The 17,282-nt window shown below is 39.5% G+C and overlaps 1 protein-coding gene across 1 annotated transcript in view; it reads left to right on the forward strand.

The window, feature by feature from the left end:
• The window catches only part of EFNB2 (ephrin B2), a 48,446-nt gene extending 34,040 nt beyond the window's left edge, over window positions 1-14,406 (forward strand). Inside the window, exons 3-5 of the mRNA XM_003413973.4 lie at window positions 9,927-10,019; window positions 10,720-10,833; window positions 12,308-14,406. Coding sequence (XP_003414021.1) covers window positions 9,927-10,019; window positions 10,720-10,833; window positions 12,308-12,696 — 596 coding nt within the window. The 3' untranslated portion in view covers window positions 12,697-14,406. The remainder of the gene's footprint in view (window positions 1-9,926; window positions 10,020-10,719; window positions 10,834-12,307) is intronic.
• Window positions 14,407-17,282: the final 2,876 nt, after the last annotated feature.

Below are 17,282 nucleotides of genomic sequence, written 5' to 3' on the forward strand. Positions count from 1 at the left end.
CCTATAGGAGAGGGTAGAACTGCCCCATAGGGTTTCCAAATATTTATCATGAAGATCAATTTTTAAAGTGAAATGAAACACTTAGAAAAATAGCCAAAGCCATAAAAATAAAAAATTATTTTTTTAGGCAAACTTAAAAAGACTTGAGGACACTTACTTATGTAGTTCTTAAGAGTTACACATTTGTTCCTAAAATTTCAAAATCTCGGGCTGGATGTTTTGATCATTTACGGAAGTGGTGAGGCCTTCACATACAGGATCTCACTTTGAATATTTGAAACACTGGTGGTGATAAGCAAAAAACCCCAAAACTCATTGCCATCGAGTCGATTCCAGCTCATACCAACCGTGTAAAAAAAAAAATTTTTTTTTTTTTTTTTTTTGTAAAACTGCCCCATAGAGTTTCCAGGGAGCGGCTGGTGGATTTGAACTGCCAACCTTTTAGGTAGCAGCCATAGCACTTAACCTCTACACCACCAGAGTTTCCTTCTGGTAGTGACAGAGGTATTCTTAATGCTGTGAGAAAAGAAAAACGTAGAATGTGTGAGGGGCTTAGTACAGCCCACATAGTCATAACCTGTATGAGTCCAGACCTGAAGCAGGGCAGTTGGTAGCTTAGACCAGTGTCGTTAGCACATGACATCACCTCCTTCTGTGACCAGACACAAAAGCACCCACGAGTGACAGTAAAGGAGCTCACGAGGTGTTGACACCTGAAGAACTCTGTGCTTATATCAAATGTGTTGGAACTAATGCTGTACCATAGTTATGTAACATAGCTAACTTGTAATCATATGCCCCCAAAGGTAAACGAAGAAAACCCTAGAGTCTCTGTAGTAGGAAAGGGGGAGGGAGCATGGGGGAAAATGTGGTTATAATGTTAGGGCTTCTAATTTTTTTTTTTTTTTTTAGCTATAACAACAACAACCCAAACCCATTGCCGCTGCGTCAATTCCAACTCATGGCAACCCCATGTGTTACCGGGTAGAACTGCTCCATAGGGTTTTCTTAGCTCTAATCTTTACAAAAGTGGTTCTCTAGGCCTTTCTTCTGCGAAGCTCCTGGGTGGGTTCAAACTGCTAACCTTTAGGTTAGGTTAGCAGCTGATAATTGTAAACCATCTGTGCCACCAAGGGGACCTTTTTTTTGTTTGTTTGTCTGTTTAGATGTACTAGTCTATTAATCTTCAGTTGCATTCCAATAAGACTATGCTACTTTATATTTTCAAAATGTTGTCAAGTACTTTGAGCCTTTCAATAGAAAGTTGCGACATAGCAAAATTATTAAAAAAAAAAAATAAAAGTCTCTGTATCTGGTTTTGGGTTTTTTTTTTTTATATATATATGTATCCAAATATACAAATACAGGCAATAAGAAAAGTTCAGATTTCTTTAGTCAAGTACAAGTTCTACAGCTTTTTGTTTGTTGGGTTGTTTGGCAAGACCTCTGGCAGAAACGTAATTGATCAAATTACAGAGAAGCCAGGCTATGTGTTGCTAAAAGAGAGTTGTGTTACACAGATGTTTTTTTCCTATTAGTGAGATAGCCCAGCTTTGTTGTGCCTGCTTTGCCTAAATCAGGAGGTGAAGGTATTCTTTTATTGAAACAAATATGGAAAATTGCTCCGGATTCTTGGCATACAGAGCACCTCCCCTGGAAGGTTCATCTGTAGGGCAAACTCAAACCACGGGCACTCTGTTGCGGGTTACTGCTGGCCTCTAGATGGTCAAAGCAGATACCATCACGTCCCTCTAAACTGTTCGGCCATGAGAGTGGCACATTTTCTCATCTGAAGTGTTATATTCTAAACTGTCAGGAGACATTAGCGCTGTGACTGGTGAAGTCCTACCACCCAGCGATGAACTCTGCCTCAGATTGATGTTTTCCACTTCAGTGCCACTCATCTCGTAATTACTGGTCATTAATATCATTGCGTGCAATTAGTGACAGGAAAATGAGCAAGAGCTTTGTGGGTCATGCCCACCTCCCCATAGGAGCTCCTTACTCTGACCCTTTCTTCTCTAGACACTTCCGTCTCTGCACCAAAAATATTTTAATAATTCAGACTGTTCAAACTCAGGAGCAAGGGCTGGATGTGTGCTAGAAACAATTCCCTCAAATACATGCTTCTTCATGGTTTGGAATGCTTTCGTTAGAAATGATCACTGTTTCTTGATGGTGAAGTCTCATTTTAAAAAATCTGAATTCTTAAACAGAGCTGATATAGACCAAGGGAATTGTTTTTTATCTTTAAAATACATCATTCTTTTTATTGTAAGGTTAGTCAATGCTATTGGAGTGGTCATCCGGCCACCTATTTTTAAAACACAATTCCTCTTTCTTAGGAAGTTTTGACCCATGTTAAGACTGATTGTCATAGACAAAGGTAATTTTTTATTTTACTGTTCACTGTCATATTCTCACTGTGTTAACCTTGTCTGAATCACTGTGGCAATAAGAAAAACTACCTGAAAGCAAGCTAGATGAAAAGCTTTTTTTATGAAATCATGTTGAATTTTTTTTTTTTTACCTAATGAGAGATTCCACCAGTACAAATCATCATAACTTTTAGGAATAAAATCTTAGATGTATAAAGGGATGTTTTTCCTCAACAGAATTAATTAAAAATGAAGACACCAAGGTGTCACAAGCAATATTTTGAGGGGAAAGAAAGTAAACCACTCCATAAATAATCTCATGCATTTAAGCATACCTCTAGTAGAAAAAGGACAGGTTATTTATTGCCAATTATTGCCAGTACTGTTGTTTGATCTTTCCCAGAAAAGTGTCAATATATTGCATTGAGCCTGAAGGGTATTTCTTTCCCTGATATACACTTCCCACACATGAGCGTGTACACACACACACATGCACACAGACGCACATACTCACATATGCTCTGCTTTCTTCCTTTCCCATCTTTTTGACTCCAGTTGTAGTTATGAGCAAGAAACCAAACCCAATGCCCTCAAGTCAGTTCTGACTTGTGGCAGCCCCATGTGTTACGTAGTAGAACTGCTCCATAGGGTTTTCTTGGCTGCAGTCTTTATGGAAGGAGATAGCCATGTCTTTCTTCTGTGGTGCTTGCTGCTGGGTGGGTTTGAACCACAAATCTTCAGGTTAGTAGTCCAGTGCAAACTGTTTGCTCCACCCATGGACTTCTCTGGTTGTATGTTATCGGTAACTTTTAAAGACTGTATTATCAAAGATAACTATGGCTCTAAAGTCTTTATTGATTGTCATTTAATCTTTACAGACAATTTTTAATGGTTAAAAGATGATAGGAATAAGATATGATAGAATTCTTATGTCATAGATGTGGTATTTGTTACTTGATATTGTTAGTATTCATATGTTGGCTCTTCCTAACTCAATTCTACGTAGTATTCTGCTTCTCCTCTTGCAGAGTGAAAGTGGCTAAATAGTACATGTCATTAAACTTTTTGACTGAACATACAAACAGAATCAGCTTACTGAACTGTTTCAAGGTTTATATTTTTTAAAAACTCATCTTCTCATTTCTGAGCATGATGAAACTGAGAGAATAAAATTATACCACTTTATTCAAGAGCATCCATTTATACTTGATACATGGTCTCTTTAGGAATATTTTAGTGCTAGAAATGGGAGGAAGGTCTAAATTGTGACTCTCAATTTCAGAATTCATTTTTCCAAATCCGTCTTTGTAGTGAAGAAACTAACAGTGTTGTGTAGAAGTCAGTGAGGCTGTTCCAGTTGTTCCTTCTCAGTGCGTGACTTACCAAGAGGAAAAAAAAAACAACTCATTGCTATAGAGTTGATTCTGACTCAAAGGGACTGTATAGAACAGAGTAGAACTGCCCCATACGGTTTCCAAGGAGAGGCTGGTAGATTCAAACCGCCAACCTTTTGGTCAGCAGCTGAGTTCTTAACCACTGCACCACCAGGTCTCCCAGTGCGTAACTTACTGCTTTGGATTTTCCAAATATATCCATAGCAAGGCGATTTTAATTCAAGATATTTTTCATACCATACTTGAACCATGTTTCCTTGGACAAGAAGCTCATGCATCCTACATCATTGCTAGTTTGTATAGTGTTTTAGCTGAGAACATAGCCTTTTCCTTACCCACAAAAAATAAGAGTTAATCAAACGTCACTCAGAGCTATCTCATCAAGTGGTGATTTAAGGAAAAAAAAAAAAGCTTTGGTGGATACATGTTTCTTTTTGAAAACATTCTCCTTTGTATTTGTTTTCCCTTCAAATGGGGGTCATTTATGAAATTATTCTCTGACATTTTGGCTCCTAGATAAGGCAGATTTTGATAAAATGGGATGAAATCCTAGGTGATGTAAAATAATGCTGAACTTTTTTTTTTTTTTAAATACTGAAGCCAAACAAAAATAGCCAGGCCCTTAGAACACCATAATGAGGTATACTTCTCATCTTTCACTATAAATCCACAGAGAAGAGCACATAAGAAGAAAGAGGTTAGAAGAAATGAGTTTTTACTTGTTTCTTTTGGCATCTTGGATATTTACGTTTCAGAAGCCCATACTAATTAGCTCTGTTCATATTTGGTACTCGTTGGACATGAACTTGATGTGTTTAAACTTTTCTCCGTCTACGTTAGCATCTTAAAGATAACCGTGATACTCAGATGACACTACATTAATTTGAGTTCTGGAAATCGGATCCCTGGTTTTGTCGTACCGATTTTGAGTTTGCAGCGTGTATTTTAAATTTCAGTTGAAGTCAGGGAGTTAAGTAGCTAGATCTTAGCCTCCTGGACTGTGTGTTCACATGAAGTAATTGCATTTTCATCAGCCTCCTGGTTTTCAGCTTTCATACATCGTTTCATTTCCTTTTTCTTTTCTGTTTTTTTTTTGGAAAGGGAAGGAAACACCCAAATATCTGATAGGCATGATCAAAGAAAACTGTAATCTAGTTGGTGTTGATGTTTATTTTAATGCCATGAATTACTTTCTGTGTTTTTCTCTTGATTGTGCTTTTTTTTTTTTTAATTCCTCAGTTTGCCAGATAACAAGCTTTTGGTTCTTCAGAAATCTGTGTTGAGCTTCAGGAGACTGATTTGTTTATTCTCTTCTGTGTAGGAAGGCAGGCAGGCCTAAGAAATCACAAATTAGCAGGGCTAGCATGTGATAACATGCTGGAAAAGAATAGTCCATGCAGAGGGTGATGTTAATAGAGGGTCTTATTTAAATGCCATTTGTTTTGTAATCAAGTAAGACTGAATTATGTCAAGTACAGCAGCTTTAGAGTCTTACTAGACAAGGTTTTCATTCTTACTAGAAAACTGAACTCTGTAGCTTTTCTGACCCAGTATGTTTATCCCCCATACCAATAAGTTAAAATCTTTAAGTATTTTGAAATGTGCTCTATAGTATTAGTACATCTTGATGTTTCACTTTTTCTATCATAACCTAAAAAAATTTCCTTCACAGGGATGCTGTTAGCCTGTAGAATTTTCTGTGTTGCCCTCATTCCTAATCTCTTTGTGAATGAGACCCCTATGTGGGCTCAAATCCAGCAGTTTCATTCTCCATCTGATTAGCACAACCTTACCGATGTGATGGAGGAGGAATAGCCAAGATCCAACGCAGCAACTTAGCCTCCTGGGGAGCCAAGCAGTAACCATCCAATGAAGACGTGTTACAATGTACTATTACTTTCTCTCCGTGGGGACAGTCTAAAAAATATCGCCAGAAATATTCTTGCCCTCTTAGTCTATTTTACTCAATGATTTCTCTTTTTTCCAACTCAGATAACTCGCATACTATTCCCAGCGAGTAAGACCTGCTGATGAGTTCGAATGCAAATAGATGAGAAACCTCAGGTGTTGGCTATGTAATTTTCAGATGTTCTAGAGAACTTTTAGGCAATGTGAACTCTGGGTTCCTTTTTTTTTTTGCTGAGCAATTCTCTCCACCCTCCGGAACTCAGGCCCTGTGGGGGCACCTAATGGTGATTTCAGTATGCTCAGTACATGTAATTAGATCTCGAAGCAAAAGCTTTTAAAAGCAGGGTATAAAATGCCCATGAATCTTTATTAAACCTATTTTCCAACTAGATGGAGAAACTCTTCTAGTAATTTTTAATTTTATTCAGCCTATTTTTCCCCAGGCCAAGGCTGGGAGATGTCTGGGCATTAAAAGCTTAGGTATAACAATGTTATTTTTTCTGTCTCTAAATGATTAAATGCAGTTTTATCCATTTAACAATACTATGACTGTGGCTGCATTAGATAATGCTGGTAGAGAGATACAAAGAAAAACTAAGCATAAAGAGGTAGCAATTTATTTGTACTCTTTTTCTAAGTTGAAAATCCCTAATACATTCCAATCAACAATAAAAATAATTGCCAAGTTGTCTCCTGGATTGGAAGTAGATTTTATTCCCAAGCACTGGCAATTCCTCGTTACTTTTCAAAATCAGCTGCTATGCCTTTGAAAAGCTTTTTGGTGACCTTGGCTGCAGAAATCAGAATATTTAATCTTGTGGTTTTATTTTGGAGTTCACTGCCAGTAAAGTGGTACCGTCAGAGCAGTCACTTACCGTGAAGAACATTTTGGCTGTGCCATTGCTCCATGTGAGAGGGGCTCCAGGATTAGAATGACAGCCCCTGATGAGTCTGTAGTGGGGAAGAGAGAAATTAGAGTGACTGTAATTTTCACTATTGGACCAAGCAGAAACTGAGTTGAAATCATTCAGAAGTATTTTATACTTGCTCTAAAGTTTGCCTTCTCTATGCTAAACTCAAGTTTCAGGTGATACAAATACCTTAACATGGGGTTTTCCGGGATAACTTAGATCGTTCTTGACTTAGGGCAAAAATCCTGTGGTGAGCATCTTATCGTACTTTAAAGTTTACCTTCGTTTTAAGCAGCCATATTTCAGGTGCCATTTTAGCAATAGCAATAGTAATTTTTCAATTTTTCAGTAACCTTCCAACAAGTCACTCATTGAATTAAAGGGAGAAAAAGCAGAGGCTGGAATGGAACCGAGAATCTGTCACTCAGATTGTTCTGCCCTGTTTGGTCTTCCTCTATCCCTTTGTTACTCCCCTCTCCCAAACCGGCAATAGGCTGTGACTTCTGAAGAACTCTGGAATGGCAGTATCTATGGATGTTGCTTTATTCAACCCCAGCGCTTGAAGGCTTTCCTTACGAAGGAAAAAAAAAAAGAACTTTCAACTGTTAAAGAATGCAAAGCAGTTTCTTCTGCTACTCAGTTTCCCTCCCACTCTCTTATAGTCTGTGGATGTTAAATTATAGATTGCAGCTCACTTTGAATATATAAGAGTTCTTTACATTTTTGGGGTTGCCCAGACATCATCTTGGGTAAACTGAAGGGGCTCTGCACAAAGACATTGATATTTAGTAAAGGAATTGACCTCCAAATAAAAAAAAAAAATTTTTTTTTTTTTTTTTTAAACAGCCACTCAAATTATGTGCACTTCTTTGGGAACCCAGTTTGACAAAGTAGAAGTGACCCAGTCAGTTAGTCTCTGTCACTACAGATGTGGTTTGGAATTACATTTACTGGTGACACTTGTCTGCTCTGTCTTGTCTTGGAAGTCATCTAGTTCTTTTTGTTTTTTTCTTAGACCAGAGTCTTTGACTTCCTTTTTCCCAAGATAAACAAACCTATACGCGTCCCTTTCTTTTTGTCATCACTTGTCAGATCTTAGTTGTTATCATTTGTCAGCTTAATGTTAAAAGTTTTTTAGCAAGACAGAGTTCTTGATTTAACTTGGAGGCTTGCTGCACTGATGTGTAGGGGCACATTGCTGTGTTTGTGAATTTGAAAACTCTGGTGACTGAGTTAACTGAACATTTGAAGCCATCGGCTGAATAAAGACATCAGTTTTACACATTTTCTGCCCAATGAAGTATCCTATTTTTCAGGAAAAATCAAATAAAAAATTTCTAAGCAGCAATTAAAGATGATAGCACTGCTCTGAAATTGTTCAGAAATAGTGTCTGCTCATAGAGACCAGTACTGTTATGAGCCTTTGTGAGGAAAGGATACTTGGACATTTAAGCATATATTTGGAGAAGAAAAAAATAGGGAAATGGGAAAAAAAATAATTTTAGATTCACAGAAACAAACAGTGTTTGTAGGAATTTGTTTAAAATTATCTGCCACTCAGTTTCTCAGCCATCTGCAAGAGGGTACTGTCTACTTTTTACAAAATGTATATATTGTGGAGCCAATATCGCTAAAACTCACCTTTATTCACTCTTCTTTAGTTCTGAGAGCAAACCCTTCAATGTACCTTGAGCCACTGACAGGTTTTCTCATATATAGTACTTATGGGCCCTAAATTTTAGAATCACATGGAAGGAACTTGGGATAGTGGAACGGGTTAAGTTTTCACTGAAGTACTGCCCCATTCCAGTTTCCCAGGAGAAAGGCACTGTCAGCAATTGTAGAAGAGAGATATGATTGAGAAGTTAAAGCGGGCACTCAGATAAGCAATGAAATATTTATACACAGAAGAGGCAGCTGTTGTTTTTAAGGGAAACAGTAAAAGTAAAAGTCAGTAATTCAAGAACCCAAAGCCAGGTAAATAAATGCCTTATTTTCTAGTTAATGAAATAATCCATGACATGTATTTTTCTACCATAAGTGCATATAGAACTTGTTTGCCAACCTGCCATGTGGAAAACAAACCACCCCATTAAAGGAAGCTCTTTTGAATTTATTTTTACCAGAAAGTCAGCCTGTCTTTTAATCTCTTTGAAAGTACAAGCTTAGAAGACAAGGCTTTGATAATCAAAGTCGAAAATGATTTCAATTGCAGAGACATATGCAAACACTTCTGTTTCTTGCCCCTTGGACTTTAGAAGAATGAAAATGTCTAGCACCCTCCACCTTTTTTTCCCCCTCCTTGGAACTTGAACTGTACCTAAAGTCTTCTTCCTCAGCAAAGTTTCTGGCAGCTTATCTGTTTACAGCTTTAGTTACAAAACTACTCAGAGAACTCGCTGCCCTAAAGAGACAGAATATGGGTTCTAATAGGGAAGAACATAACCCGTTGGAAAAAAAAATACTGAATATGGTAAAATGGTTTTGTCCTTCCACCTGCCCCTCACTGCTGAGGTGGAAAGAGAGTCGAGTTCGTGAATATGAGACAAGTGGTTGCTAAAAGCCCTTGCCCTATCTCCGGGGTTGCCACAGTGCCAAAATGAGCAGTGGGTGACCACTCTACCCATCTAGAGTTTTCCTACCACAGGTAGTTTGGTTGAAGGGTTTGACTGAGGGTGACATGAATAACAAAACAGTAACACATTCGTTCTTTCCTGTTTACAAAATGATGGGGCAGAACTTCAAAGTGGGAAGACCTGAATGCTAGCCCACCAAGGGGATGCTCTAGTCTACATCTTAAGCGAGTGTAAGGCTAGATCAAGAAGAAAAGGGGCGTGGGAGGCTCCTCTTTTACTGTTTACAGAACCTGGATGCTCGACATGTAGGGAGCATCAGGCTAATTGTTCTCGAAACAGGAAATCTGTATTAGAGGAAGCAGGTGTTGTGTGATGATAGCCACGTTAAAACGTTACTGTATTAACTACTTTGCTTTTTCAAGCTTGGCCCTGAAATAGTCGGCTTTTTTGGGAAGATGCTGCCCCTTTTATCTATAGAATAATACAGTCAATTGTGAGGAAAAGAGAAAGTGCTTAAGTAAATTTGAAACCAGAAAGCATACATGGAGCAGTGTTTACAGTATCCATTTTTATTTATTTCTTCTTCTTCTTTTTTTTATTTTTGGCTTTCGGCATCCCATACATTCAGAAAACTTGTGACTAAGAGTAAATTCTTATTTTTCAAATTGTTTTCAGACATTTCATGTTCATGTAAACTTGGCTTATTGATTTCCTGATTTTTCTTTATTTTTTTGTTTTGTCCATTTTATTTTTAATCAGCTACATCAAATGGGTCTTTGGAGGGCCTGGATAACCAGGAGGGAGGGGTGTGCCAGACAAGAGCCATGAAGATCCTCATGAAAGTTGGACAAGGTAAAGACCATCTGCTGCTTCATGAAGCCACTGTGATCTGGTTTAGCCCCCCCAGCTAGTGTGGAGCCATTGTTGATAAAACCCGCCTTCTCTTCTCTTTAGTTTTGAAAGCAAACCCTTCAATGCATCTTGAGCCACTGGCAGATTTTTTCAAGTCAGTGTAATAAACTTCTTTTATTGGAGATCTTTCTAAAAGTAAAGGTCAACCAGGTAGAATGTCTATTGCCATATATATATTTTTTCTTCTTAAAATATCTCTTTGGTTCAAAACTAAAAGATCTAGAATGAAAACTAAGTTTCTACCATTTTGCTCATTTCTGAATCTTGACTACAGAAGAGTTCGCTGTGCCTTTTGACATATAGACAACTATTGTGCAGAAAGAATTCTTCTTCTAATTAGAAATTGGTGTAGTAGTCAATCAACTTGCTTAGTTGAATCGAAATGTCATCTGCAATGCCTTGCCTGCCAAATGCAAGAATCCCTATAGTTTCCACAGATGGCCTCACAATCCAAGCCTCTGAAAAAACTAGTATAACCATTTTGTTTTAAAAGGAAAATTATATTCTGATATCTCACAGTACTTTGCATAAAGAAGCTTATGTTCATTGCTATTCATGCCTTTTGAGATATATATTCAGCTCATAAAGCTAAATGCCATCAGCCGTCGGTGCTGTAATTAATCATTTCTTTTTCATATAGACGCAAGTTCGGCTGGGTCAACCAGGCATAATGATCCCACAAGACGTCCAGAACTGGAAGCTGGTACAAAAGGAAGAAGCTCAACCACGAGTCCCTTTGTGAAACCAAATCCAGGTATAGCAACATAGTGTCTCAAGAGGTAGAACAAAGTCAGAGTGTTTTTACACCAGCAGGATTAGCTGGTGGTTACAGAATTTGGTGGTCTTGGCTCTCGGCTAGTTGTTATTAATTACACTCAGTGAGAGCAAAATGATTCATTCCCATGAAAGTCTTTGATTCAAAAGAGTACAGTTCATCAGATGTTTAGTGTCGGTTATTAACACGACTCTCTCCGACTAAAGTTATTTTCTTTTCTTGGCTGATCCTTTATCAAGCTGGCTCTCAACAGCAGCTTAAAGCTGATATTAATATATATATAATTAATGTTCTCATCTCTCATCTAATTATGTCTAATCCACAAAGAGCCCAATTGATCCTTCTCTAAGTTTTAGATGGTAACATTTTAAAATATTGCATAATGGCTTAGTGGCTTTTTTTTTTTTTTTTTCAGATGGTTATCATCAAAATTTTTTTTCTATTTTCAACATGAAATAAAATATTAAAGTGGTCCCTGACAAAAGTTTCGAATACTGGACAAAACTGGCTGTCATTTAAGTTCATTTCCTTAACAGTCTCCTAACAAATAGCTATGTGTTCGTTGCCATGCTAATGACTTTTTAATATAGTAGTTGTTGAGCAGACTTGGGCAGTTGTGTTGAGAACCCGTAGGTATGCCTGGGTGGTAGTCTGGTGAGTTTAGCATCTGCAGTAGTATTCCATCTCTTTTCAGGCGTCAAGGAGGGAAGTTGTTATTTCTAACTTTCAATGACAAGACGTGTCAGATTCTTGTGACAAACTGATAAATGGAGAATATAATGATGCCAGGCAATTTTTTCGTGCTTAACATTTGGGTTGGCAGTCTGTTCCGTGTGAAAGTTTCTGCTGCCTTCCAGATATATTTTAAGCATAAATCAAATAATACAAACGAGGTACAAGTTGAACGTTTTCCCAGGGCCCATCACTCCTTTTACGTTCTTGGGTTGTTCGGCCTGCCAGCAGGCAGGACTTTTCTTTAGAAGGCAGGCTGTTTGAAGATTCACATGAGACCACCGTATCTAAAGCAAAGCGGAAGAGCAGTACAACGTGAACACTAAAAACTGACCTGGAGAATTGGCCATTTCCTTTTTTGTCTCCCTGCCGTTGCCTCAGGCTAGCTGACATGGGTTAAAAGATGAGGCGAGATCAAGGACTGGCTATTACAGCCAGTCCCTGCTGCTGATGAATGATGATGTATGAAAAGAAAACATTGTGGTTTGCGAGCAGCGTAAAAGTCAGACCTAGAGACCCTACACCTCGTTTCACATTGATTGCTGACTCCTGCCGTTTGCGTTTAGATATTAAAGGAGGTAACTGGTTTGTCAAGCTTAGCTGCCGGTGAAATCTTTGGTCCTGCTTAGTTTTCACGTTCTGGAGGGTCATAAAAATAGCCTGTCAGTACTCAGGACGGTGATAACTTCTTTCTTCTTCTTCCTTCTTTGTGCCTCTGCAGGTTCTAGCACAGACGGCAATAGCGCCGGACATTCTGGTAACAATATCCTTGGTTCCGAAGTGGCCTTATTCGCAGGGATTGCTTCAGGATGCATCATCTTCATTGTCATTATCATCACTCTGGTGGTCCTTTTACTGAAGTACCGAAGAAGACACAGGAAACACTCGCCGCAGCACACAACCACACTGTCGCTCAGTACGTTAGCCACGCCAAAGCGCAGTGGCAACAACAATGGCTCGGAGCCCAGTGACATTATCATCCCACTAAGGACTGCGGACAGTGTTTTCTGCCCTCACTATGAAAAAGTCAGCGGGGATTACGGGCACCCTGTATACATAGTCCAGGAGATGCCTCCTCAGAGCCCAGCGAACATTTACTACAAGGTCTGAGAGCACGCGGCCGGTACCTTGCTTTCCCAGAGGAAACGTACTGTTCGGATGCTTCCCGTTGAGGGTTTGATGACACCCTGTGCTCTGGAATTGACTGAAGCACAGTGGGGGAGCGGGAACACTCCTTCTTGGAAGAGCCTTGATGAGCTGGACAGTTGACCCTAGTCTGTAGAATTTCAGCCTTGGTGAATAAAAATACTCACTGCAAGCTGGAAGACTGTGTGTAGAAGATACCCATTCGGATTGCTGTATTCTCGTTACGTGTATCACCCTCTAAGCCATGTGCTGCGGTAATTCCGGCAGATACAGAAGCCAAGGGGAGACAGAGTGGCTTGTGGACCAGAGAGCTTGGAGCATCCTGGGAAGGCAGCCCAGGGTGCCATGCTTGGAAATGCAGTCTTCTGCCACCTTGGTGTGGGTCTTTTTCTCTCTCTCTCTCTCAGTGCATACTGGACTGGTCACACAGACCTCTGGCTAAGTCAGGCTTTGAAAGATCTCTAGCTTTTAGTCCATCACTGTTACCTTGCTTCTGTTGTCCAGGGTGCGGCAGTCCTTCTACCTGAGATCCCTTTCTCTCTCCGTCCTGCATCACTCATGGAACGTTGATGCGTGGAGTCCCCTTCTCCCTCCGTTTGCAGCCACAGCCCCAGCCCCAGCTGAATGGGTAATACATGGATAGAAACGGTGTTTGCTAAGAAGGAGCCTTCCAGCCAGAAGCTAAGCTGTCAGCCGAGGAAGATGAGGTGTTCCTGGATGGGGGTGGGCCGGGGGAAAGGGCTGACTGTGAGAGCAGTTTAACCTGCTGCTGCCTCTGAATCAGGGTGTCAGCAAGACGAAGACAACAACAATTAGGTAGCACAGCACTTTGGTTTTGTGGAGATTTCGGAGGCGAGCAGGAGACACAACAACACGCAGTGGCTGAGGGTGCACGGGAAGGAGTTCGCTGTATCAAATAGCAGTGCACAGAGAAAGATAGTACCTGGTTGTTCCTGCCCCGGAACAGAGGGGTATTGTTGGTAGAGGAACAGGCTTGGCGGGAAGGGAAACCTCGGCCGCTGATGATACGTTCAGGCAGGACTGTAGTGGTACTGGCAATAAGATAAACAGCTCTGAAGCTGTAGCAAAGTCAGTCTGCTTTGGATGATTTTTTTTTTTTTCTTTGAGCAGACTCAGCTGCTGTACTTATCACATTTTATGAAACACAGGGAAAGCATTTAGGAGAATAGCAGAGAGCCAAATCTGACCTAGACGTTTAAAAGCCAAAGGTCAAGCAGGCTGTAATTCCATCAGCATTGATGTGATTAAAGAATTCTCATGTATAAAAGGTAGGTCAGATACCCCGCCCCGCCCCTCAGTTCCCACCCCCCTCCCCGGTGGAGCCTTCTGACACTTTGGTTTGTGGGGTGTTGTCTGTGCTGTGGAGGGGCTGCAGGGTAGGGGCTGTGGCCGAGCGAAGCTCCCCGGTGCTCTGTTTCAAAGGGAAACCCATATGGCAAACCTCTTAGAGAGAGTCCTTAAGACTGAAATAAATTATGATGTTGAGGGGGAGAAGGAAGATAGGACGTATTTATAATAGGTATATAGAACACAAGGGATATAAAATGAAAGATTTTTTACTAATATATATTTTAAGATTGCACAGAGTACAACCCAGAAGATGTGAAATTCACTCGTGGCAATTAAATGGTCCCCACTCTCAGTGCTTAAAAAAAAAAAAAAAAATTGGACGGCGACTTCTGGGAAAAATAACATTACTCCAAAAATAACAATAATGAGAGCAAACACAAAAATAACAAAGTCCTCTGAAGGCATCTCACAATAACCGTGGACTAGGAAATACAAGCCCCAAAATACCAGGAAATCGGTGTCACTGCATCATATATTTAACAATGACAAGATGTTCCGGCGTTTATTTTCTGCGTGGTGTTTTCCCTTGCCTTATGGGCTGAAGTGTTCGCGAGAATCCAGCAGGTCACATTGAGGGGGGTTCGGCTGAAAGTTTAGCTTTAGGTCCCCTCCTCCTCTCCTTCCCCCTTCTCCTTCCCTTCTGGGAAAAAAAATAAAAAAAGTAAACAGGAAACCTACTTTTTTATGTGCTATGCAAAATAGACATCTTTAACATAGTCCTGTTACTATGGTAACACTTTGCTTTCTGAATTGGGAGGGAAAAAAAAAATGTAGCAACAGCATTTTAAGGTTCTCAGACCTACAGTGAGTACCTGTAAAAATGAGTTGTCGCAGAAATTATGATTCTCTTATTTCCTGAACCTAAAAATGATGTTGGTCCAAAGTGTGTGTGTGTGTGTGTGTGTGTGAGTGGGTGTGTGGTATACATGTGTATATATATGTATAATATATATCAACAATATATATTATATGTATCTATATCATATAGTGCTGTGGAGGGTTGCCGTGGTAACCACCCACAGGACGTATGTAATTCTTTCCATCACCCCAAATGCTCCTTTATGTGTGTTCACACAAGAGTTTCTTGTAAGCCATCGGAAATTATTTTTAGGATGGGGAGAGGGGCAAGAAGGGGAAAAATGGGAAATGGCGAGTCTGGTTTTCATGAATCAAATATATGTGTCATCAGGTGGCTACATTTTGGTTTATATACTAAACTGTGAAAAATCAGATGAATTGACAAAGAGTTACCTGCAACCCATTGAGAAGCGTACTGTGCGTCTGTTTTGTGTCTGGTGCAGAATATGACAATCTACCAACTGTCCCTTTATTTGAAGTTGGTTCAGCTTTAGAAAGTTACTGTAAATGCCTTGCTTGTATTTTCATCCCTAGTCACCTGACTCTGGAATCTGCACCGTCATGTTTAAATGAAGATGCTGTAAATAGGTTCAGATTTTACTGTATATGGATTTGGGGTGTTACAGTAGCCTTATTCACCTTTTTAATAAAAAAAATACACCTGAAAACAAGACAGAAATGGCTTTTCTTACCCAGATTGTGTACATAGAGTAATGTTGGTTTTTTATAAAGTCTAAGCAAGATGTTTTGTATAAAATCTGAATTTTGCAATGTATTTAGCTACAGCTTGTTTAAAGGCAGTGCCATTCCCCTTTGCACTGTAACGAGGAAAAAAATGGTATAAAAGGTTGCCAAATTGCTGCATATTTGTGCCGTAATTATGTACCATGAATATTTATTTAAAATTTCTTTGTCCAATTTGTAAGTAACACAGTATTATGCTTGAGTTATAAATATTTTTTTTTCTTTCTTTGTTTTATTTTAATAGCCTGTCATAGGTTTTAAATCTGCTTTAGTTCCACATGGCAGTTAGACCCCCCAGAAAATGAAATCCGTGAAGTCACATTCCACGTCTGTTTCAAACTGAATTTGTTCTTAAAAAAATAAAATATTTTTTTCCTATGGAAAAAGCGCCTCCCAAGTATTTTCCTTTCCTTCTTTTTTTCTTTGCATTTTTCTTTTCTTTTCTTTTTCTTTCGTTATTTTAATTTGCCTGCTACTCTCTTTATAGTTGCCATCACCCCGAGATTTCCGTCCATAGACCTCTGTGCATACTTTTCAAATTAGGACAAGCACATGATGTGAATATTCAGTTAAGTGACATGAACCCACTAGTTCCCGGTAAAAGGATTACTCTCAGTTCCCAAGTAATATTTCACAGTAAAGTTTTATAAAATCCTAACCATCCTGAACAGAAGATGTCTCTATTTCCACCTGAACTGCAGTTTGAAGAATCACCTGCAAAGTTAGCCGTGAGAGGAAAAGGAGGGAAACACACTTTTGTTTTCTTAACAGTTAATCCCAAATCGATCTAGTTTCCATTCAAGCAAAGCAGTTTGCCATCCACCGCCTCATTTTTTCTTTACAGAATAATCCCAGGAGGAATGAAAAAAATTTTTTAAATCTGACGTTCTTTGTAGAAATTTGCCGTTGATGAAAGCATATTTTGTGATACTGGGTTTAGGTGAGACGGAGGTCAACGTTGAATTTAGCCACATTTTCAAACGCCTGCCTTCCTTGAGAAGTTGACCATATGCTTTGACGGTTGTTTATCCTGAAGTTTGTGAGTGTTTTCACTGCCCCTCGTGGTCTTCAAAGTGTGAAGCCTGTCATCAGAATCCCTGGGGGAGCCTTTTAGACAGTGAGAGCCCCACATGCGCAGGAGTGCTTCGTCCATCAGTGTGATCTGTTATAAGGTGGTAAAGCTGTAATCGTAGTAGGAGCAGCTACTATTAGTTACCACAAAGTTCTAAAACCTCTGCGTTATTTCAGGTTAATCTGTACCATACGGAATGAGGTGTTCTTTTAGGAAGGGAGGTGGAAAGGGCCCCTGAAGTAAGGAAGTGAGCCAGAAGGTTTTCCAGGGGACTTGCCCAGGGCCACACCTCTACTAAGTGGAAGAATCTGTGTATTTCAAAAGCTCCCCCGGAGATTCTGATGAAAGGATGGCCTGCGAATCAAGGATTTATGCAGCATAGTACTTGTGCTAAAAAAACGTTACACAAATACTCTCCCCCATAAAACAAAGCAAAACAAAACAAAAACAGCTTATCTAGAGGCCCATGGTTTTAGTCGTTGATGCTAGAATCATGGTTTCATCT

This window comes from Loxodonta africana, chromosome 23, assembly GCF_030014295.1.
Source record: "Loxodonta africana isolate mLoxAfr1 chromosome 23, mLoxAfr1.hap2, whole genome shotgun sequence".
NCBI lineage: Eukaryota > Metazoa > Chordata > Mammalia > Proboscidea > Elephantidae > Loxodonta > Loxodonta africana.